At 41.2% G+C, this 24,943-nt stretch overlaps 3 protein-coding genes and 1 long non-coding RNA gene across 4 annotated transcripts; 1 reads left to right on the top strand and 3 right to left on the bottom strand.

Annotated features, from left to right (window-relative positions):
• Positions 1 to 6,236: 6,236 nt before the first annotated feature.
• LOC140177459 (uncharacterized) lies at positions 6,237 to 6,602 on the bottom strand. Its single transcript, XM_072210569.1, has one exon. The coding sequence runs from the start codon at positions 6,600 to 6,602 to the stop codon at positions 6,237 to 6,239; it is 366 nt and encodes a 121-aa protein (XP_072066670.1).
• A 1,070-nt stretch (positions 6,603 to 7,672) lies between these two features.
• LOC140177458 (uncharacterized) lies at positions 7,673 to 8,539 on the bottom strand. The gene has a single exon (XM_072210568.1). It carries the CDS (start codon positions 8,537 to 8,539, stop codon positions 7,673 to 7,675), a length of 867 nt encoding a protein of 288 aa, XP_072066669.1.
• A 216-nt stretch (positions 8,540 to 8,755) lies between these two features.
• LOC112732783 (uncharacterized) lies at positions 8,756 to 9,655 on the bottom strand. Its single transcript, XM_025781585.1, has one exon. It carries the CDS (start codon positions 9,653 to 9,655, stop codon positions 8,756 to 8,758), a length of 900 nt encoding a protein of 299 aa, XP_025637370.1.
• A 9,599-nt stretch (positions 9,656 to 19,254) lies between these two features.
• Positions 19,255 to 21,227, top strand: LOC140177866 (uncharacterized). Its single transcript, XR_011869402.1, has 3 exons — positions 19,255 to 19,334; positions 19,423 to 19,551; positions 20,994 to 21,227. It is a non-coding gene; the product is annotated as an uncharacterized lncRNA (long non-coding RNA).
• Positions 21,228 to 24,943: the final 3,716 nt, after the last annotated feature.

Genomic DNA, 24,943 nt, shown 5'->3' with positions numbered 1-24,943 from the left:
ACTAAAAACATCTCGGACAAGGGAGAAAACAACTCAATACGATGCAGAAGATCACACAGAAAAGGAAAACCCCAAGACTCAAACCAAAATCTTGGGGCATCCTTTGGAGGTAATAATCAGGCAAAGTTTCCAGGAAAAATCTACAGCTCGCACCCCAGCATCTCTCAGAAAGAAAACAAAAGAAAGCGAAAATGCAAAAAGGATCACCCTCATACAGTTCATCAGGAGAAAGCACTATTTCTACAAGTTAGTAAAAAATGGCCAAGCGGAAAGGCGCAAACTTTCTTTAATCAAGCAAAAAGCAAGCACCAACACCGAGCATACCAAACAAGAAATCATCAAAAACACCAGCTTTCTTCCAGAATCAAACACATTATCATCAAAAGCACAAACGAGAAATAACATGCAGAAGCCCTAAGCACAGTAAAGCAATAGGAAAGGCCAAAAGATTCAGAGCACACATTATGACTGTAACCAGGCACAGTGGAAGCAGAAAGATCCAAACCTCCCTCAAAGCAAAATCGCAAATCACAAAAAGCCAAAAGCAGCGAAAGAAAAAGAAAATGCGAATGGAACTCACCTGGGGAAGAAAAAAAAGCTTCAAAGGAAAGAAGGAGATGTAAGTTGTCCCGAGAATTGCCAAGCGACGCTGCCGAGGAAAAGAGAAAACGAAGACGAAAAACAGAGAACGAGAAAAATGGAGGAAAATGGTGAAGAAGTTACGAAAGAGCAAAGAAGAGAAACCGTCTCTGAGCTTTCAAAAATCAAAATAAAGAGCCAAAGGAAAAACGGAGCAATCAATACTAATTAATTAGGGTATTAAACTCTCGCACGTTCCCCAGGACAAAGCGCTAACACAAAAGGGCGCGCTCTTAGAGGAAAACGTTCTACATTCAAAAAAGCTTCTGCAAAGGAATCGACAAAATGCTTGAGTTCGGCTTCACTAAAGAAGGACCGAAGTCGATGACTCGACCTCAAAAAGAAGACCGAGCTCAAGCAGGGGCACTGTTCATACCCAGGGTCGAGCTGTCCGAACCGGGATGTTCAGTAGCAAAGCGACCAACCTGTTCAGGTCAAGCGGACCGACTTCTTTACGAAGAACTCGGCCAAATCGACAGCAGAGCCCAATAAAAGGGCCCAAATAGAGGAACACGACCCAGAACCCAAAGGCAATCCCAGCCTATAGAGATAAAGGCGGTTCCCTTAAAGATAAGATGACTTCACTCAAGAAAAGATAAGATAAGATAACTAACTTATCTTATCAGAAAGGTCAGCCCACGCTACTATAAATACACTGGAGCACCCAGGTATAACTCATATTCTGATTCTACATAAAAACCTGCTTAATACCCGTGCTAACTTAAGCATCGGAGTCTCTTGCAGGTACCCCCCACCCTCCGGTGGCCAAGGATCAGCAGTGCAGCAAGTCCAACAAGTCGGACACAACAGCTCCGGCCGCCACCAGCCGGCCGGACCCGCCATCTCCGACCAATACAGAAGATCTCATCCGAGATCGACCTCCAGTTTCAGGTAACCCTCGGAACACTATCTGAACTCTGAGTTCCTATAGATGCCAATCATTCTGAACCTCAATGGATAAAGTGAGATGCTAGAACTATTCAAGAGGCAAAAAGCTATAAGTCCCGCTTATTTGATTGGAGCTATGTTTCACTGATAGTTTGGAATTTATAGTATATTCTCTTCTTTTTATCCTATTTGATTTTCAGTTGCTTGGGGACAAGCAACAATTTAAGTTTGGTGTTGTGATGAGCGGATAATTTATACGCTTTTTGACATTGTTTTTAGTATGTTTTTAGTAGGATCTAGTTACTTTTAGGGATGTTTTCATTAGTTTTTATGTTAAATTCACATTTCTGGACTTTACTATGAGTTTGTGTGTTTTTCTGTGATTTCAGATATTTTCTGGCTGAAATTGAGGGACTTGAGCAAAAATCAGATTCAGAGGTTGAAGAAGGACTGCTGATGCTGTTGGATTCTGACCTCTCTGCACTCAAAGTGAATTTTCTGGAGCTAAAGAACTTGAAATGGCGCGCTTCCAATTGCGTTGGAAAGTAGACATCCAGGGCTTTCCAGCAATGTATAATAGTCCATACTTTGCCCAAGTTTAGATGACGCAAACTGGCATTCAACGCTAGCTCTCTACCCAATTCTGGCGTCCAGCGCCAGAAACAAGTTGCAAAGTAGAGTTCAACGCCCAAACTGGCATCAAAACTGGCGTTCAACTCCAGGAATGACCTCTACACGTGTGACATTCAAGCTCAGCCCAAGCACACACCAAGTGGGCCCCGGAAGTGGATTTATGCATCAATTACTTACTCCTATAAATCCTAGTGACTAGTTTATTATAAATAGAACTTTTTATCATTGTATTCACAGTCTTGGTTACTCCGGTTCCCCTCTGGGGCCGAGACCAATGAACTCCATTATCACTTATGTATTTTCAACGGTAGAGTTTCTACACTCCATAGATTAAGGTGTGGAGCTCTGCTGTTCCTCAAAGATTAATGCAAAGTACTACTATTTTCTATTCAAATCTTCTTATTTCGCTTCTAAGATATTCATTTGCTCTTCAACCTGAATGTGATGAACGTGACAATCATCATCATTCCCTATGAACGCGTGCCTGACAACCACTTCCGTTCTACCTTCGACTGAATGAGTATCTCTTAGATCTCTTAATCAGAATCTTCGTGGTGTAAGCTAGAATGATGGCGGCATTCAAGAGAATCTGGAAAGTGTAAACCTTGTCTGTGGTATTCCGAGTAGGATTCAATGATTGAATGACTGTGACGAGCTTCAAACTCGTGATTGCTGGGCGTAGTGACAGACGCAAAAGGATAGTAAATCCTATTCCAGCATGATCGAGAACCGACAGATGAATAGCCGTGCCGTGACAGGGTGCGTTGACCATATTCACTGAGAGGATAGGATGTAACCATTGATAGGGGTGATGCCTCCAGACGATTAGCCGTGCCGTGACAGGGCATTTGGATCATTTTCCCGAGAGAAGACCGAAAGTAGCCATTGACAATGGTGATGCATTACATAAAGCCAGCCATGGAAAGGAGTAAGTTTGATTGGACGAAGATAGCAGGAAAGCAGAGGTTCAGAGGAATGAAAGCATTTCTATTCGCTTATCTGAAATTCTCACCAATGATTTACATAAGTATTTCTATCACTATTTTATTAAATATTTTCGAAAACCCCATTACTATTTTATATCCGCCTGACTGAGATTTACAAGGTGACCATAGCTTGCTTCATATCAACAATCTCCGTGGGATTCGACCCTTACTCACGTAAGGTATTACTTGGACGACCCAGTGCACTTGCTGGTTAGTTGTGCGAAGTTGTGAACCATGGTATTGGCATCATGTTTTTTGGCGCCATTACCAGGGAAAGAAAGAGCGATGAATTTTACATAATCAAAGTGTAATCACAATTTCTGTGCACCAGGCATCTGTAAGGTACATTCTGCTTCTGAAATTGCTGAGATGATGGTTGGGATCTGTAGTGCCATCATACAAAACCATATCCGGGAGCTTGAAATCCTTTGGGATTTTGGTCTTCATGATTTCCCTGGTGAATGGTTCCTGTTCTTTGCGTAAATTTTCCTCAGGAGTGGTCCGAGGAGCTTTTGATTTGAGGTCTGCCTCTAATTACTGTAGTTTTTCTTCTAGTTCTCGACGTCGCCGTACCTCTCTTTGTAGATCCTTTCCGATCTCCCGTTGTTGCTGGGTTTCTTTCTCAAGTTGCTTTAAGCGATCTTGAAGTGCTTCCATGGCTCCCGGATTTGGTGAGTTTTTGTCCCCGTTGGATTCCGGAGTATCCTTTAGCGTAGTGTCCGCGTTCTTGTGCGGTGTTCTGTTCTCCAGATCCGAGTCGTGGTCGTTGTCATGGCCGTCCGCCATGGTTTTGGGATGACTTTCAGGTTCCCCGGCAACGGCGCCAATGTTTCGAGGGTTACCTGAAACTGGAGGTCGATCTCGGATGAGATCTTCTGTACTGGTCGGAGATGACGTGTCCGGCTGGCTGGTGGCGGCCGGAGCTGTTGTGTCCGACTTATTGGACTTGCTGCACTGCTGATCCTTGGCCACCGGAAGGTGGGGGTACTTGCAAGAGACTCTGATGCTTAAGTTAGCACGGGTATTAAGCAGGTTTTATGTCGAATCAGAGTATGAGTTATACCTGGGTGCTCCAGTGTATTTATAGTAGTGTGGGCTGACCTTTCTGATAAGATAAGTTAGTTATCTTATCTTATCTTATCTTTATCTTGAGTGAAGTCAGCTTATTTTTAAGGGAACCGCCTTTATCTCTGTAGGCTTGAACTGCCTTTGGATTTGGGTCGTGTTCCTCCATTTGGGCCCTTTACTGGGCTCTCCTGTCGATTTGGCCGATCTCTTTAAGAAGAGGTCGGATAGTCGGACCTGAAGAGGTTAGTCATTTTGCCACCAATCATCCCGGGTCGGACAGTTCGATCCAGGGTATGAACAGTTACCGTTTTGTCGGTATGAGCTTTTTGCTCGTGTTTATTTACCGTTGTGTTGGTAATTTGGCGAAGCCAGGTCGTGGCCTTTTGCTATCGTTGTAGCCGTTTGTTATGGCTTCAGTTTAGGTGGCTCCCGGGGTGATCAGTCCCGGGGTGCCGTATCGTGGTTCCGTTTAATGCGTCGTGGAACTTGTTGTCGTGTGATGTGTAAGTAGAAAAAAGAACAATAGAAGTAAAGTTAGTAGGAATGACAAGTAAATATTAACCGGTAATCGAATAAGTCTCTTACCATGGCAGATACAAAGGTAAGTGATTAAGTTCGTTAGATCGCCTGGCCGACATGCTTGAGCTAGAGGTAAAACCTTCTCAGGTTACCCGCATTCCAAGTTCTCGAGACCTCTCTTCCATCGAGCTTCTCCAATTTGTAGGCGCCATTGCCAATCACTTCTTTGACCCTGTAGGGGCCTTCCCAATTCGCCGCCAGTTTGCCTTCTCCCTGGGTCGGTAGGCCGATATCATTGCGCCGTAGGACGAGGTCGTTTTGCTCAAATTCCCTCTTGAGAACTTTGGTGTTGTAGCGCAGGGCCATTCTTTGCTTTAGTGCTACTTCTGACAGGTGGGCATTCTCCCTGGTCTCATCTACTAGGTCCTTCTCTACAGCTTCTTCCACCCCCTTGAGAAGTAACCGTGGGCTTGGCTCGCCGATCTCTACGGGTATCATTGCGTCTACCCCGTATGTCAGGCGGAAGGGGGTTTCTCCCGTGGCGGACTGCTCGGTTGTACGGTAGGACCAGAGGACTGAGGCGAGCTCATCAGCCCATGCTCCTTTCTTGTCGTATAGCCGCTTCCTGAGGCCCAGCAAGATGACCTTATTTGCGGACTCGACTTGTCCGTTTGTCTGGGGGTGCTATACTGAGGAAAATTTATTTTTAATGTCCAAGCCGGTGAGGAACTCTACAAACTTCTTATCGGTGAATTGCGTCCCGTTGTCTGAGATGACGACTTCCGGGATGCCGAACCGAGTTATCACCTGCCTCCACATGAACTTTCTTCAATTGGACGAGGAGATAGTGGCCAGTGGCTCGGCCTCTATCCATTTGGTGTAGTAGTTGACGGCGACTATGAGATATTTAACTTGCCCTGGGCCAACCGGGAAAGGTCCCAAGAGGTCGACTCCCCACTGTGCGAAGGGTCGAGAGGACGTCATCAGGCTCAGTTCGGTGGCCGGTGCTCTGTGGAAGTTAGCGTTCTGTTGGCACTTCACGTATTTTTTCACGAACTCCTTGGAGTCCTCCATCATTGACGGCCAGTAATATCCGGCTCGGATGAGCTTCCTCGCTAGGGCTTTGCCCCCGATGTGGTGACCACAGCACCCCTCGTGGACTTCTCTGAGTACGTAGTCCGTCTGGTCGGGATGTAGGCACTTCAGCAAGGGATGGCTAAGTCCTTTTTTAAACAGTTGGCCTTGTATGATCGTATATTTGACAGCCTCCCTTCTCAACGCTTTGGCTTCCTTCTCGTCTTCAGGGAGTTTGCCGTTTTTCAGGAAGTCAGTGATGGGGTCCATCCATGAGGGGCCTATTTTTGTAAGGTGGAGGGCGACTGCCGGTTCCTTTATCATTCCTTGAATGAGAGATCTGTTGTCGACTCCCGATTTCATGCTCGCTAGCTTAGATAGGAGATCTGCCCGTGTGTTTCTTTCCCTCGAAACGTGTTGGATTGTGACCTATTCGAACTGTTTGGTCAGCTCCTTGACCTTCTCCAAGTACTTTTGCAACAGCGAGTCTCTGGCTTGGTAGCTTCCGTTCACCTGCGAGATAACGACCTGTGAGTCGTTGCACACTTCCAGCCTCGTAGCCCCGACTTCTTGAGCTAGGATCAAGCCGCCCAGGAGGGCCTCGTATTCTGCTTGGTTGTTTGATACGGGAAACTCGAACTTAATTGATTGTTTGTATATGACCCCGGTAGGACTTTCCAAAATGATCCCGGTACCCCCGGACGTTTGGTTGGAGGCTACGTCCACATGGAGCCTCCACCGTGTGCCTGCTTCCTCGGTTGGGTCCCCCGCTACCTCCACCAAGAAGTCGGCCATTGCTTGTGCCTTGATCGCATGACGGGGCTCGTATCACAAATCATATTGAGATAGCTCGATGGCCCAAGTCATCATTCTTCCCGCCAAGTCGGGTTTTTGGAGCACCTGGCGAATTCCCTGGTCCGTTCTTACGACTACTTGGTGGCCCTGGAAGTACTGCCTTAGTCTTCGGGAGGAGGTTAGTAGTGCCAGAGCTAGCTTCTCTAACTTGCTATATCTCAGTTCTGCTCCTTGCAGTGCTTTACTCACGAAGTAGATTGGTTGTTGAGCCTTCCCTTCTTCCCGTACCAAAACTGCTGCCAACGCTTCGTTCGTTATGGCCAGGTACAGGTAGAGCAGTTCTCCGACTTTGGGTTTCCCGAGCACGGGAGGAGTTGCGAGGATCTCTTTGAAGTGTTTGAATGCTTCCTCACACGCCGAAGTCCATTCAAACGCTATCCCCTTTCTCATCAGGTTGAAGAGGGGTAGGGCTTTTGCTGCCGACGCCCCAAGGAAGCGAGATAGCGCGGTGAGCCTTCCTGCCAGTCTCTAAACATCTTTGATGCAACCCGGGCTCCTCATTTGGAGTATCGCTTGGCATTTTTCAGAATTAGCTTCCACCCCCTTTGGGTTATCATAAATCCTAGGAACTTCCCGGTCTCCATGGCAAAGGCACATTTGAGAGGGTTGAGCCTCATGCCGTGTCGTCGGAGGGCCGCAAACACGTTTCCTAGGTCGCTTAGGAGGTCCTCAGGGCTAGTGGTCTTGGCTAGGATATCGTCCACGTAGACTTCCACCGTCCTGCCTATGAGGTCGCTGAATATCTTGTTCATTACCCTTTGGTAAGTGGCCCCGGCGTTCTTCAGGCCGAATGGCATTACCTTGTAGCAATATATCCCTCCTGGCGTTATGAACGCTGTTTTCTCTTCATCAGGTTGGTGCATCGGTATCTGGTTATAGCCAGAGTAGGTGTCCATGAAACTTAGGTATTGATATCCCGCCGCAGCGTCGACAAGTGCATCAATGTTGGGCAAGGGGTAGCAGTCCTTGGGGCATGCTTTGTTGAGATCGGAGTAATCTATGCACATCCTCTATCTCCCATTATGCTTTTTCACTAGAACTACGTTCGACAGCCACGTCGAGTAGTCAAGTTCTCGAATAAATCCTGCTTCGATGAGGCTAGCCGTCTGTCTGGCCACCTTCTCTGCTCGCTCTTGTGACATCTTCCTCCTTCTTTGGGCTACCAGTCTGGCCTCCGCCGTCACGGCCAGGTGGTGTGACATGAGCTGGGGGTCTATTCCCAGCATGTCGGCTGGCGTCCATGCGAATAGGTCGCCGTTGGCCCTGATCATTTCTATTAGGGGCTCCTTCAGCTCGTGTGGTAGGTTCCTGTTCACGAAGGTGAACTTCTCGTCCGTGTTGCCGACCCTAAACTTTTCCAAGCTCCCCTCCGGCTCAGTTCTGGGCTTATCTTCAACTCTCGCATCTAGGTCGGCAAGGAACACTCCCGCTGCTTCCTTGTACTTCTTCCTCAAAGAGAGGCTGGCATTGTCGCAGGCGACTGCCGTTTCCAAATCTCCTTTTATGGATCCCATGGACCCGTCGTTAGCCACGAACTTCATTATCAGCATCTTTGTGCTGATTACTGCCCCGATATCATTAATGGTCTTCCTCCCCAAGATGATGTTGTAGGCTGTGGAGTCGCGTAGAACCACAAACTCGGCCATTGTCGAGCCTCGTCCCTGCCCGTGTCCTACTGATATCGGCAAAGAGATTATGCCGTCTAGCTTAATGAAGTGGTCGCCTAACCCTACGACACCATGTTGGTGGGTCTTTAGGTCTGCGTCCCGCAGTCCCAAAGCGTCGAACACATTGCGGAACATAATATTCGAGTCGGCACCAGTGTCTATGAGGATGCGCTTGATGAGACTGGTTCCTACTCTGGCCGTAATGACCATGGGAGGGCTTTCCGCGACCTCGTCAAACCACTGGTCTTCCGGGCCGAACGAGATGGGTGGCGACCTCGACTTCTTGGGGTTTTGTGCAGATGATGAAGAGATTGCCAGGACTTTGGCGTCTTTCTTGTGCGCCGACTTCGACCTTGGGGGTGTGTCTCTCGCCGTCACGACGTTTACTATGGTGAGACCTTATTCGTTGTCGTTCTGGTCGTGGCGTCATTTTAACGTGCGAGTCTTGTCCTTTGTCTCTCGGTCGCGATCTCGTCTTCTTGGCTCCCTGATGAGATGGGAGAATTCAGCCAGCTTCCCGTCCCGGATCACTTGCTCCAGCGCGTCCTTTAGGTCGAAGCAGTCCTGCGTCATGTGTCCATAGCCTTTGTGATAGTCACAGTAAAGGCTTTTGTTTCCCCATGTTCGGTCTTTCAGAGGTCGGGGTTTCGACAGGATCCCCTTCTCGGCTATTTGTTGGTAAACTTCTATGATGGGGACGGTGAGAGGGGTGTAATTAGTGAACTTCCCGACTCTGGGAAATGGCCTGAGTGTCTTGCTCGGATCGCCGTCCCTGGCGTGTTCCTTCTGTCTTTCTCCACTCCCCTGATGTCGAGTTTGATTGTAAGAGGGCTGCCGTTTGTTGGCAGCGACGACTTGGATGACTTCCTCATCGTTGATGTATTCCCTTGCTACACATTGGATCTCCTGCATTGTCCACACTGGCTTCATGGTGAGGTGCTTTCTGAAGTCCTCGTTTAGGAGTCCATTCGTCAGGCATAGGCTAGCAACAGAGTCGGTCAGCGCGTCGATCTCCAAACACTCATCGTTGAACCGATCTAAATATTTCCTTGTCAGTTCTCCGGGCCTCTGCGTCACTCCGAGTAGATTGATCGGGTGCTTTGCCTTTGCTATTCTGGTAGTAAATTGGGCTAGGAAGGCGTGGCTAATATCCAAAAACAGGGCCACCAAGCCCTGCGGGAGGCTATTAAACCACCGTATTGCAGGTCCCGCGAGGGTGACTGGGAAAGCGCGGCACTTTACCTCGTCCCCCACTCCCTCCAGGTTCATCCTGGCCTCGAAGGCCGTGAGGTGCTCCTGTGGGTCTTGGGTTCCATCGTACCTCATGTCCGTTGGCTTGTCAAAGTATTTTGGCAGCCGAACTTCGAGGATGAAACGATGAAATGGGGTCGCGCCTATTATGACTGGTCCGCACGTTCTCCTTGTCCTTCCTTTGTCGTCTTCTCGTCGGCCGTCTTCCCGGTCACGATCTGTGGTGCGTCTCCTCTCGCGCTTGGTATATATGATGGGGTCGTGGCGCCTCCTTGTGCGTCCTTCCTCCCTGGCGCTCTCGGGCTCAGATCTTGGGCTAGCTGTGCGTCGGGAGTGGCTTCTCGGGGGGGGGAACGGGAGTAACTTGATTCGGGAGTTTGCTGGCGATGTTCCCGGTCTGCCAGCCGGCGCTCTAGGTCCTGCATCCTGTGATGTAGTTCCTGCATTATTCTGGCGCTGTTATTGCCAGTTCCCCCGAAGGGACGTCTTTCTTGGGATCGTGTGGTTCATCGAGGAGGGGATCTCGTGCGCTCCCGGGAGGATGCCACGGAGGCTTCCCCTCTGTGCCCGGCTTCTCGCCCTGCTCCTCCTGGGCCTATTACAACTTCCATTCAGGCGTTTCCCCCCAGACGGCGCCAATGTTCGGTAGGTCGGATACCGGACGGATCGGATTAGTATCCTGATTGATGAGGGGGAGGTCTCGCCTGATTGTAAGTGAACGGGTTGGAGTAGATGATGTCCCGAGCACTTCGTGCGAGGGGGGTCACCTGCAAAGACACTCCGACGCTCTAGTCAGCATAGTGTGCAGGCGAAAAAAGGGTAAATGGTATGTGACGTACCTTGGGGGAAGGGTAGGACCTTCCCCATATATACCGTGTCAGAGGTGGGCCCATCAAGGACAGGCCCACCTTCCTCGATGCTTCCTTCACACAGCTGTAGCGAAGCTGTCAAGGACGTGTGTCCGGATCGGCGATCGAGCGCCTTGGTCCTGACCGTTCGGATCAGGTGGTGCTCGGGTCGGGCCGGCTCGCAAATGGTTTGGGCCAGGCCGTAACACCTTTTAAATTTATTATTTATCTTTTTGGTGACTAAATTTATTATTTATCTGAAACCAAACAAAAATTTTAGAGGGATCAAAATCAAATAAAGGATATTTAAAAAACTAATGACGTAGACTATAACCATAGCTTTTTAAATTTTACTGGACTAAAACCAAAAGAATTTTTTTTTACACAAATCAAAACAAAAAGAAAGTATATTAAACCATTCTTTCACCTTAACTCATGACAATAATAAAGAAGTCTCACAATTCACAAATTCAGCCCAACAGAATACACAAATTCAATTATAATTTTAGTTTTTATTATTATTTTATCTTTATCTTATCTTTATTTATCCTTATCTTATTTTTATTTGTTTTTATCTTTCATAGGTCAATGTTCTATATATATATATAGTTTTATTTTCATACTTTATAATTTCAATCAATCAATAATCAATAAAATTTCTTTATCTTTTCTTTCCTTTCCTTATTCTTTCACAATTTTATTATCTTTACATACTCTTTATGTACTCTTTCCATTTTATTATGATATCAGAGCTCCTCTTGAGCTCTGCTGACATTCATGGATAAACCAACCAATTCAGATCCTAAAACCCCTTCAACCTCCCCTCCCACTATGAAGAATCAACCTTCCTACTCTGTCCTAGGTCAAGAAAAAAGGACACACGAGTAATTTCATGAGAAGCCTCTTTTGGACCTCTCGTCAGCCCATTACTTTTCTTTCATGGCACTTCTTTCCAATGAAAAAACTCGTCCTTCAAACCAACTTGAGCTTTTGTCAAGTCCAACTACTTATTATCTTTGTTCTTTCAATATTTTTTCTATTGTTAACAATCTTTCAAATCGAGATTCATTCTTGAATACTTAGTTCATTGATTCTGGTGCCACAGATCACATTGCATCAAATTTGTCTTGGTTTATTTCTTGCACACAAATTTCTCCTATTATTGTTCATTTACCAAATGGTTCTCAAACTACTATTTCTTATAAAGGCATTGTTCAATTTTCACCATCCTTGATTCTTCATGATGTTCTTTACTTACCTCATTTCAACTTTAATATTATCTCCATCTCAAAAATTACTTCAACACTCATATGTGAACTCACTTTTTCATCTTCTTCTTGCACGAGCAACAATTTGCGAACGATTGATTTGGACAGAATGAGAGAGGGATTATATGTCTTTGAATCCAATTTTGGCAAAAATTCATCCATTACACACTCCATAAATTCCATCCAATCTCCACCCATTACACCTTCAAATATATGAAATTTTCGTTTAGGACACCTTTCTGGACAAACACTTAATCATTTATATAAATATTTTTCTTTTATCTCTATGCATCATGACGAGACTTGTGATATTTGTCATCTTTCTAAATAAAAGAAACTTTCATTTTCTCAAAGTTTTAACAAAACCAATTCAAGTTTTGATTTATTACATTTTGATATTTGGGGTCCGTTTCGACAAAATTTTATTCATAATCATAAATATTTTTTTACTATTATTGATGATTTTAGCCGCTTTACATGGGTTATTTTATTAAAATCAAAAGGAGAATTGTAAAATTACGTAAAAAATTTTATTACTTTAGTTGAAACACAATTCAACTCTAAAGTCAAAACTATTCGTTCCGATAATGGACCAGAATTTATTTTACATGATTTTTATGCTTCAAAGGGCATTATTCATCAACGTAGTTGTGTTGAAACTCCTCAACAAAATGGAAGGGTAGAACGCAAGCATCAACATATTTTGAATATAGCTCGTGCTCTTATGTTTCAATCTAATTTACCATAATCTTTTTGGTCTTATGCTGTTAAACATGTTGTTTATTTACTTAACAGAGTTTCATCATCCGCAATTAATTTTAAAACACTATTTGAGATTTTATTCAATCATCCACCAAATTATCATGACCTTAAAATTTTTAGATGCTTATGTTTTGTTTCTATCCTAATGGTAAACAGATCAAAATTTGATCTAAGAGTCAAAAAGACGGTGTTTATTGGCTTTCAACATGGTTTTAAATAATATATTGTTTATATTTTAGAAAATAAAATAATTGAGATTTTCAGAAATGTGATTTTTTTATGAAATGATCTTGCCTTTAGTCATAAAAAATGTCCAATTTCATACACTCAACCCAACATTGCCAAACACACCTTCTCAAAAATAAGATTCAGTTAGTCTTCCAGTTGAACCCTCACCTATACCCATTGACCCAACTCCATTTAATTCTTTATTTTCTCCAACAACCTCTCCTTCTTCCTTACTATCGTTTCCTAACCAAGTTGAACCCATGACCACGAATCATTTTCAACACACACCCATCTCTCCTTCCGCACTAGACACCAGTCCACCATCACCTCCTCATCCCCCGTCTCCTTCTTCACCACCTGAGCAACCCCATCCTCGTCATTCCGACCGGCCGCACCGACCTCGAGCATATCTCTCTTACTTGTGCAATTTCTCTCTCATCTCTACAAATCAATCTCCCTCAAAGTGCAAGTATCCTTTATCTTCAGTCATGTATTTTTCTTCTCTTTCATCTTCACATAAAAAAGTTTCTTTTATCTCTACATTTTGACGTTGAGCCAAAGTCTTTTAAGGACGCCAATCAACACTCTAATTGGTGTAGTGTTATGAAAGATGAGCTGGATACTCATGAGCTAAACAAAACTTAGCATCTTGTTGATTACCCTGCAGGCGTTAAGCCGGTTGGCTATAAATGAGTCTATCGCATCAAACGCAAGCCTAATGGTTCAATTGATCGATATAAAACACACCTTGTGGCTAAAGGATTCACTCAGACTGAAGGTGTTGATTTCTTAGAAACTTTCTCCCCTATTGTCAAGCCTGCCACCATCAGATTAGTTTTGGCATTGGCCTCTATGAAGCATTGGCCCATACATCAGTTGGATGTCAATAATTCTTTCTTACATGGGGATCTTTCTGAGGATGTCAATCCTTCCATCTTAATTTGAATAAGCTTGGTATTATTGACATCTTTCATCCTCCAGCTTGCGGGGGTGTATTAAACCACTCTTCCACCTTAACCCATGACAACAATAAAGAAGTCTCACGGCCCACAAATTCAGGCCAACAGAATACACAAATTTAGTTATAATTTTAGTCTTTATTATTATCTTATCTTTATTTGTCCTTATCTTATCTTTATTTGCTTTTATCTTTCATAGGCCAATGCTCTATATATATATATTTAATTTTACTTTCATAGTTTATAATTTCAATCAATCAACAATCAATAAAATTTTTTCATCTTTTCTTTTTTTTTTTCCTTATTCTTCACAATTTTATTATCTTTGCATACTCTTTATTTACTCTTTCTGTTTTATTAAAGTATTTATTTATAAAAATAAATAAAAAATTTATTTAAATCAATAAGTAGTAGATTAAAGGTAAATTAAAAAAAATAGAATGTATATGTGTAATTTTTTTAGTTTTGGATGTATTCTTTTTAAAGTTTTAGGTTTCAATTTTTTTGTTTTCGTACAGATAGACTTTTGAAGTATGACCGATGTCGTACATCAAGTTTTCTTGTTGCCCAATCTTCAAATATAATTCGAATATTCTAAAGAACATAATAAATAGGATATTTATTAAAGATATTTTGATATTTAAGTCAGTATATATTTAAGAGAAGTGTTACACATATAAGTCATTTGGTTTATAAGTCATACAAGTTGGGAGAAACTTAACAAAAAGCACGCTGACCCATATACAATTTTCATGGCGTGCTTCGCGTTCCTCCTTCTCTTCCTCCTCTTCCTTCTTCTCCTTCTTCTTCTCCTACTCTTCTTCTTCCTCCATGAAAACGAGTTTCTTGCCAAATTTGATCTCATTCGTGCGTTCTTTCTTTCCCCTTTCATTCGTTGTTTTATCTATGTTTATCACTGGTATTCTTGTTTCATATTTTTTCGATTTTCATGGTTTCTGAAATCAAGCTTTGAAATCGTTTTGAAGATAATGGAACTTCAGAAATACACCCAAACGATTACAGAAATACACCTAACCGATTACAGAAATACACCCAAAATTCGTTAAAGTATACCTTATGCATAATTCAGAACTCTTCCTCTTTCTCCTCCTCATCTTCTGTTGCTTCTTCTTCATTTTCTTATTTCATATTCTCATCATTCTTTTTGGGAGAAAAAAATCAAACAAAGAAAAAAAATACATAATGTTGCAAAATCAAAAGAAGAACGAGGAGAAATACGACGAAGAAGAAGAAGAAGAAGAAGAAGAAGAAGAAGAAGAAGAAGAAGAAGAAGAAGAAGAAGAAGAAGAAGAAGAGGCACGGAAAAAGAAGAAGAATGAGAAGAAAAAGAGGAGACATGGAGAAAAAAAAAAAATAAATAACTTATATGACTTGTATAGAAAAATGCTTGTATATATGTGGAGAATTTCTCTATATTTAAATGAAGAATAATCATATAATTAAAAATTTACACATACTTGTCTCTTTTTGAATCAGGTGTTTATGTTCGTATTGTATCAACTACACTTATAATTATTGTATATAACATAAATCTTAATGTTATGATGATTGGTTATAAATATATAAATCGATATTTATAATCGAATTATGACGGATGGATTATAGCCCTTAAATTTGACTTGAAAATTTTTTTAATAAAGCAGGTTAGACTTTTAATAATCTGATATATAACTCGATTGTTGAAGAGAAATTATGATTCCCAAGTTCTAAATGTTTCTTTTGAAAATCTGATTCAGAAATAAAAATTGGCATATTGTATATTATTAATGTTAAATTAATAAATGTGAACGGTAGACGACGAAAAGTTTTTTGCGGTTATCCAGGTATTACCAACCATTCAAATATATAATAAAATAAAAAAGTAAATAATAATAACAGATAAAAAAGAGAGTAACCGTAGAATATGAAAAGTTATTTGGGTTCATTTGTTGGACCTAGCAAATTGAAAGGAATTTGTAGAATATTTTTGCATAGACGAAAATTATTGAGGACGATGAAAGAAACATGAGAAGAAGCTTGGTGATACAAAACAGAACTTAGGATAAAATAAAAATTAAAGAAAGAAATTCTTTTATTTTAATTTGATTTTTTAATATCAGTTAAAAAAAGTATTTTACTTCTTCTGTTTATACTCAAATTTTTAAAAAAAAATTTAAAAAATTTTTATTCATAAAAAATTAAAAAAAAAATAACTACATAATTTTAGAAATTTTTATATTTTTTAAATTTAAAATTCTAACTCATAAATTCATTAAAATAAAAATAGGCCAAATTATAATTGAGCTTGAAACCATATCCGGTCATATGACCGGGTCATTGGGTTATTGATTCAACCGGTGGATCACTGATTCACTTGGTTAATCCGGTCATAACTAAAAAATATAAAATTATATAAATAAAATTGAAATAATGTCTTAAAACTTAAAATGTGAGTCTTACAAACATTAATAATCAAATATCAATCTTAAACATAACTAATAATCTAAAAGAAGAGTTAATAAATTAGTCTATAGTAGCAAATATGTTCTCAATTTAAATCAACAAGAGCAAGTTAAAGATAACACAATCATTAAATCAAGTCCAAGAGGTGAGCTCAAAGTCGGCATCAACATCTTCATAAGACAAATTAGGAGCTTGATCAACATTTTTCTCATTTTGATTTGCATCCATATCTTTCATAGCATTGTTACTTGGTCCATCAATATCTTGGTCATCTTCCAAATTTAATTGATCTACATTTATGTATTTTTGACAAATCAATATCAAGAATAATTGATCTTGGTCTATTTTTAAAATTCTAGCAAAAAAATCAAAAATATTTTCAGCAACAAAAGATTTGCTTAAATCACATTTTAAGCAACACAACAACCACTACCATTTCACCAAAGTTCACTGATTCAACTAACAGCAACTCTAAACAAATCAGCAATAAACAACAACAGCTCTAAAAAAACCACAGTAAAATACAAATATACAATTGCAGCAACCAGCAACCAGCAACTAAAAAACTATATACCAAATTATCAACACGGCAACCAGCAACAGCAGTAACCTGCAACAAACATGAAAAATACAGCAACCAGCAATAATTCAACAGATTTTAACCGGTAACAATACAACAGTTTTTAACTAATATACCAACCAGCAACTAGCAACAATACAACAATTCAAGAACAATTTTCACTAAAATTCAACCAGCTTCAACAACTACTCTACAAAATCAAATTTATCCACCAGATTCTATAATAATATGTCAATAGCAACTAAAATATGTTTAGGTTCAACAACTCTAAAAATCAAATACAACAGTAAGTCAGCAACTAACCTGAGGGAGCAGAGGCACTGAGGCAGAAGATGAATGCTTTCTGAGCTTTCTCACGACCACCACTTCCACCCAAATGACCAGAGGGAGCAGAGATTGAGAGTGACGGAGAGGTGAGGCCGCAGAAGATGAGAGCTTTCTAAGCTTTCTGAGCTTTCTGAGAGTGACGGAGAGGTGAGGCCGATACTGAGAGTGACGACGAGGTGAGGCCGAGACGACGAGGTGAGGCCGAGACTGGGTGACGACAGAGTGACGACGGTGAGGCCGTGAGGGTGAGGGTGAGGGACTGCCGACGGAGAGACGAGGTTGGCTGGGGGGAGGGTATCGACGGTGACTGGTGAGGATTCGGCGGTGAGGGACTGCCGATTGATGAACTCATAGTCTCAAACACTCAGAGATGCCATTAGGAATTTGATTTAGAGCCAATGGGGGGAAGAGGGGATTTAGGGTTTCATTTCACAGTTTCAACGAAAGGGAGGGGGATGATTAGAACGACGCTGTTCAGGGTTTAAAAAAAAATTTGCACCACCCGGACCGAGTCAAATCACCCGGCCGGGTCACCGGTTTCATCAAATCCCGTCAGGTTGAATCGGTTTCTACCGGGTTCATTGCATGTCTGGTTCAACGAGCAGCTCGGCCTGGCCAGGTGACTGGGTGACCGGATTTTCGGTCGAACCGTCTGGGTTTGATAACTATGCTTGAAACAAACAAAACAAAATAAACAAAATAAATATAAAATAAGTCTTAAAATAAATACTAATAAAATGATGCTTATTTGATTCAACTTGATTAATGAGAGTCTTCAATACAACTTGTAAATAGTAAGATGTTTGATTTTTTATAATCGTTAACCATTGTCTTGGCCAATTATCGATACATCTTCTAAACAAATAATTTAGCCATATTTGCAAAATCTTCTTTTATCACTTATTTATTGCTCTTGTAATTAGACCAATTGGCATATGACCATTCTCAGTTTGTCCCACAGAGCTTGTATCATTCTCTTCCTCCTGAAAATGATTTATTTTCGAATCTGCGTCTAAATAAGAAAGAGATAGGTCAGACACATTAAAAGTAACTAACACATTATACTAACCTGGAAGGTCAATCTTGTAAGCATTGTCATTGATCCTTTCGAACACTTGAAATGGACTATCACTCCTTGGGGTCTAACTTGGATTTTTTTTAGTAGCAAATCTCTCTTTTTTCAAATGAACTCGTACTCAGTTATTAGATTCAAAGATAAGTTGTCTTTGACCTTTATTCACCCTTTGAGCTGTCAACCTATTTTTTTTCAATCAACTCACGTACTTTTAAGTGCATTGTTTTAACTTTTTTAACTTTATCTTTTGCATCCAAGTTAACAAGATCACTCAAAGGCAAAAGTAATAAGTCCAATACAGTTAAAGGATTAAAATCATACACAAACTCAAAAGAAAAAATCTATAAAAGAATGAATTGGTCTATTATAAGCACACTCAATAAAAGATAAACAATCTTTTCAAATTTTTAGATTCTTATCAACAACAACACATAATAAGGTTTCTAATATTCTATTTACTACTTCAGTTTGATAATTAGTTTGAGGATGACAAGTAGTAGAATATAATAATTTTGTTTCCAACTTACTCCATAACACTTTTTAAAAAGGATTCAAAAATTTTACATCACGATCAGAAACAATAGTTTGGGGAACACCATGCAAGCCCACAACCTCTTTAAAGAACAAATCAGCAATATTTGTTGCATCATCAGTTTTTTGGCATGCAATGAAATGAGCCATTTTACTAAATGTAAACCCCGGTTAAATTAGTAGATAATTAGTTAATAAATTAGTTTTTAATAAGGAGGATTAGAAATGTGAATATTATATTAAATTAGGATAGAGCTCATTGAAACGAGAATTTTGACACGAATTTCGAAGAAATCGGTCCAAGATTGGACCGAACGGGCCGAACTGGTTGAACCGGGCCCAAACCGAGCCCATGGGCCCAATCGGACCAGCAATTAAAAAGAGAGCCACGGGCTCTTCCTTCTCCCCACTTTCATAACGACGCAGGAAGCTTTCCAGGGGAGGAAAGGAGAGAAACCATACGTTGACGGTAAAATCAATTTGCCGTAACTTCTCCGTCCGAGCTCCAATCGCCGCACCGTTTGCGGCCACGTGTTCACCGCGTTGAGCTCTACATTTCTACCGGAACAATTTCATAGGTAACTTGCTATTTCACTTCAGCCTTTCATTTTCCCCAATTTTCGAGTTTGTTGAATTTCTTTGATTTTTGATGTTTTAGGATCCAATTAGCTTGAGAGAAACGTTCACTCTTGCTTATGTGAAGCTTGGGTAAGGTGAGGATACGATAATTCTATTTTATTTTCATTGAATTTGAACTTTGAGTATTAAATTGGATGTATATGTGTTATGAATGTGTATTAGGTTGTGAATAAATAATTGGAGCTTGAAATTGTGAATACTGGAACTTGGAGGAAGCGGATTAGTTGAGGTTTTGAGGGCTATGTTCTTTTAGGAAAATTGTCTTGGAATAATACTTGGGAATCGGCTAAGGTATGGTTTAGGTTTCTTGCATTTAATATATAATGTTCTGTGAAAACTTATGCTAGATGACCATAGGATAAGTTGGAATGCAGGTGTATATTTAATATTTAGTAATTTGTCGATGAATATAATTGGTTGAAGTTTATTGGATAATTAGTTATTAATTTTGGATGTTGAATGTTATTGTTGATGAACATGGTTGGTCTGGTGCTTGTTGATTAATTAATGATTCGATGAATTATTGATTTGAGGTATTTTGTGTTAAAAGCCTAGGATTTGTGAACTATGACTCTTAGTTGAATTTTGGTTGTTGGATTTGAATATTTTATGAGTTTAATTGTTGATCTGAGGTAGATTTTTTGTGGAGATTGTTATGATAATGAGGAAGGAAATGTTGAATTGAAAAGAATGCAGGTTTGGACCCGAACAGGGTGGCAAAGTCCGAGTTTTAGAGGAGATGCTGCCGAAATTTTATAAAAATTAGAGATTAGAGATTTTGTTTATATGATTATTTAAAAATATTTAGATTCAAAGGTTATATGGTTTGATTTAGAGTTATTAAGAAAATGAGCATGTTTTAAGTTTGATTCATTTAGAAAAGAATGAATTATGTTTTGAATTGGAACTATTGATGGACGGAATGGGAAGTGTGATAATGAAGGATAAGGATTGTATATGATTGATGTATGATGATGAATGATATGCGATTGAGAATGATGTTGATGTTGATGAATTATAATTGAATTATTTATATGGCTTATGAATTTGAATAATCTGAGATACGAGATTCCCTGGATTAAGTGTCGTGGCTTGCCACCACGTGTACCAGGTTGAAAACTCGATACTCTGTTGACCCTACGACGTAAGTGTGTGACCGGGCACTATATAAATTCCCGGAAATGTTACCCCCATTGAGTATTATTGATTATTTGAGAAAAAACTATGCATAGACTCTTGGGGATGCACGTCGGGGGACAGTCTAAGTACAATTCAGACTTGTCGGGTTGGCTGGATAACCGACAGATGAGCCTCATCAGCCATAGGACAGGCATGCATCATATGCATATTACTTGAATTACTTGCTTGTGCTCTAATTGGGTGTGCCTATCTGTATTTGCCATGCTAAATGTGTATTTGTTACCTGCAGTAGTTGTAACCTTCTTGTGTTTGCCTTTATCTGTCTATCTGTCTGTGAAATGCATGATGGAGTTGGAGGTATGGAGGAATGGCAAAAATGGGATTTAGATTTAAGGTTAAGTTAAGTTAGGTCTAAATATCCTTAGTAAACCACCTTTTATGGCTTCTGTTTAATACTTTAAGCTCTATAATCTAAGTGTCGGCGTTCTAGGATTGCCTCTGGCATTCCCAGGACCTTATATATTATGTGTGTGGTACCTTTACCATACTGAGAACCTCCGGTTCTCATTCCATACTATGTTGTTATTTTTCAGATGCAGGTCGAGAGGCATCTCGTTAGGCGTCTGGACTCTTGAAGCGGAGTGGTTACTGGGATATTTTGTTATGCTATGATGTACATATATGTACTTAGCTTTCTCTCCGCATGACTTATTCTTTTTTATCCTCTTAGAGGTTTATGGAGAGGCAGGATTGTGTATATGTACTTTTGGGTTTTGGATATGTATGTATATATGTGTAAATATTCTCCGGCCAGTCTTGACTTCGCAGGCTGAGTCAGAAGCTTGTTATTTTGTATCTGGCACTCTATTCCTACTTCTGTTATCTTATGTTTGATAGTTATGGTTTTCTTAGCACGCAAGTTAACTCGTTCCTTGAGCGTTGCGCTTTTATTTCGCGATTTTTATTTCCCCTATTCTTCAAGGCTCCTAGCATATTATAATTCTTCTGCTATTATATGTAGTCATTCTATTTTAGAGGTCGTAATACCACACCACCTCTGTTTTACGGCTTAAGCGTAAAGCTTAGTGTGATAGGGTGTTACATTTTGGTATCAGAGCAGTTCGTTCCTATAGAGCCTGAAAGACGAACTGATTGTACTTCTGTGCATTCTCTGTATATGTGTTTATGTGCTATTAGGATATCTGACTGATATATATGGCATAAACGTTTGTGAGCATGCATTTGGAACTTAAAGCATTAGACCTGCTATATTGAGACTGATCAACTTAATATCACTTGTTTGGTGTGTATAGGGACCAGATGTCAACTCGCGGACGCGATCGCGGGCGAAGTAGAGGTAGGACAGGCACCGTTACTCCTGCCCCCATAGGGACTGATCCAGTAGATTTTATGGCTGCCCTGGGAAATATGGCTGCAGCTATGCAGGCAACAGCCGAGGCACTGGGTAATCAGATAAATCAGGGTAATCATGGAAATAATAATGATGAGGATGGTCCTATGACACTTGCCACATTTCTGAAAGTTCGCCCTCCGACTTTTAGGGGAACCTCAAATCCCACTGATGCAGATAATTGGATTCAGGCTATGGAAAGGGCGTTACAGGCACAACAGGTTCCTGAAGAGCAATGGGTTGAATTTGGAACTTATCAGTTGCAAGGTGAAGCTCAATTGGTGGCAGGGAACACGACGTATCCTGCAGCCTGATGGTGCTGCGATTCCTTGGGAGGTTTTTCGGACAGAGTTCTATAAGAAATATTTTCCTAATTCAGCTAGAAATGCCAAGGAACTTGAATTAATGCAGTTAAAACAGGGACAGATGACTGTTGCTGAGTATACTAGTAAGTTTGAGGAGTTATGTCGCTTTTCTCGTATCTGTCAAGGTGCTCCTGAAGATTTTGCTGAATGGAAATGTATTAAGTATGAAGGAGGTCTTCGGAGTGATATTCTGAGCTTTGTTGCCCCGATGGAGATCAGGGTATTTTCTGAATTGGTGAATAAGAGTAGGGTGGCTAAGGACTGTGTGAGGAAGGCGGCAGCAGAGAAAGGGAGTTTGAGGGTGCCTTTTCAGAGGCCTTCAGGGAGGAACTTTGCTCCGAGAGGTAGAAATTTCAAGCGTGGAGGCTTTGTTCCGCAGCAGACTCAGGGTCAAGGTAATTACAGAAGGCCGAATACCAATGCTAGTCAAGGAAAAAGGTTTGGGAAGTAGCCACAGCACGATCTGAATTGTCAGAAGTGCGGAAGGTATCACCCTGGAGTTCCGTGCAGATTCGGACTTGGAGTATGCTATTCTTGTGGACAGCCCGGACATATGGCCACCAATTGCCCAGAGAAGAAAAAGTATGAGACTGGTAGAGTGCAACAGCCGGGGAGAGTATACACCACTTCATTGGTGCTGAGGGATCTGAGACACTGATTAGAGGTAATTGTGAAATGGCTTGTAAAATCTTAAATGCTTTATTTGATTCGGGAGCGTCTCATTCATTTATTGCATTTGAAAAGGCCCATGAATTAGGATTGAGAATGGTGGTTTTAGGTTATGATTTGAAAGTATATAACGCTACTCATGAAGCTATGGTGACTAGGATAGGATGTCCACAAGTTCCCTTTCGAGTACAACAGCGTGAATTTGTGCATGATTTGATTTGTTTGCCTATGACTGGTCTTGATCTCATTTTGGGATTGGATTGGTTATCCAAGAATCATGTTTTGCTTGATTGTTCTGAGAAGTCAGTACAGTTTATGCCAGAAGGGTCAGAAGCACCAGTTGTGGTGAATAGTTACTATTTGAATTCTATGATAGTAAACTGTTCTGGAACCGAATGTCAGGGTATTATGTTATTAACTGCGGGAGTATCAGGTGATAATCAGAGTTTAGAGCAGATTCCCGTTGTATGTGAATTTTCAGATGTGTTTTCGGATGATATTAATGAATTTCCACCTAATCGGGAAGTTGAATTCGAAATTGAGTTGGTGCCTAGAGCCGGTCCGATTTCAATTACTCCTTATAGGATGTCACCTTTCGAAATGGCTGAACTGAAAGCTCAGCTGGAAGATCTGTTGGGTAAGCATTTTATCCGACCAAGTGTTTCTCCGTGGGGAGCGCCGGTGTTACTAGTAAAGAAGAAGGATGGGAGTATGCGGTTGTGTGTCGACTATCGGCAGTTGAATAAGATCACTATGAAGAATAAATATCCGTTGCCTAGAATCGATGATCTAATGGATCAGTTACAGGGTGCCGGTGTGTTTTCTAAGATCGACCTGCGATCCGGGTATCATCAGATAAGGGTTAGAGACGAGGATATTCCGAAAACTGCTTTTAGGACACGTTATGGTCATTATGAGTATACAGTGATGTCTTTTGGGTTAACTAATGCCCCGGCAGTATTTATGGATTATATGAACAGGATTTTCCGACCGTATCTGGACAAGTTTGTTATTGTCTTCATTCATGACATTCTTGTTTATTTTAAGTCTAAAGAGGAACATGCTGATCATTTGCGAACTGTGCTGCAAATTCTGAGAGATAGGAAGTTATATGCTAAGCTATCTAAATGTGAGTTCTGCAAGAGTGAAGTGAAGTTTCTCGGCCACGTGGTGAGTAAGCAGGGGATAGATGTGGATCCTGCTAAGGTGGAAGCAGTGATGAATTGGGAGCGACCAGCTTCAGTGGCAGAGATCAGGAGTTTCTTAGGTTTGGCGGGGTATTATCGCAGATTCATTAAAGGATTTTCACAGCTCGCCTTACCTTTAACTAAGTTGACTAGGAAGGACACGCCTTTTATCTGGACTCCGGAATGTGAAGAGAATTTCCAGGCATTGAAGCACAAGTTGACTACTGCACCTGTATTGGTATTACCTGAACCAAGTGAACTGTTTGAAGTGTATTGTGATGCATCTCTGAAAGGGTTAGGGTGTGTTCTAATGCAGCACCAGAATGTTGTAGCATACGCCTCACGGCAGTTAAGGCCGCATGAGATGAACTACCCGATACATGATTTAGAACTTGCTGCTGTTGTGTTTGCTTTAAAGATTTGGAGGCACTACCTCTATGGCGTTAAGTTTCATGTTTTCTCAGACCATAAGAGTTTGAAGTATCTTTTTGAGCAGAAAGAGTCGAATATGCGTCAGAGGAGAAGGATGGAGCTTCTGAAAGATTATGATTTTGAATTGAATTATCATCCAGGAAAAGCGAACGTTGTGGTGGACGCTTTGAGTCGGAAGTCTTTATATGCATCTTGGATGATGCTACGGGAGGAAGAGTTACTGAAGGCATTCCAAGGTTTGAATTTGGGAGTTAGAGAAGAATCTGGAATCCTGTGTTTGAGTCAGTTGCAAATTTCAAGTGATTTTAAATCAGAACTTCTGAGGGCTCATCGAGACAGTGAAGCGTTACGTAAGGTATTACCAGCAGTCGAACAGGAGAAACAGTGGAGAGTGTCAGAAGGTCAGGATGGTTTATGGAGGTTCAAGAACCGGATTATTGTGCCAGATATTGGAGACATGCGACAGAGAATCTTAAAGG

Source organism: Arachis hypogaea, chromosome 13 (assembly GCF_003086295.3).
Source record: "Arachis hypogaea cultivar Tifrunner chromosome 13, arahy.Tifrunner.gnm2.J5K5, whole genome shotgun sequence".
NCBI classification, from domain to species: Eukaryota; Viridiplantae; Streptophyta; class Magnoliopsida; order Fabales; family Fabaceae; genus Arachis; species Arachis hypogaea.
The sequence above is the reverse complement of the archived record's forward strand: the minus strand, read 5'-3'. Positions and strand labels throughout refer to the sequence as shown.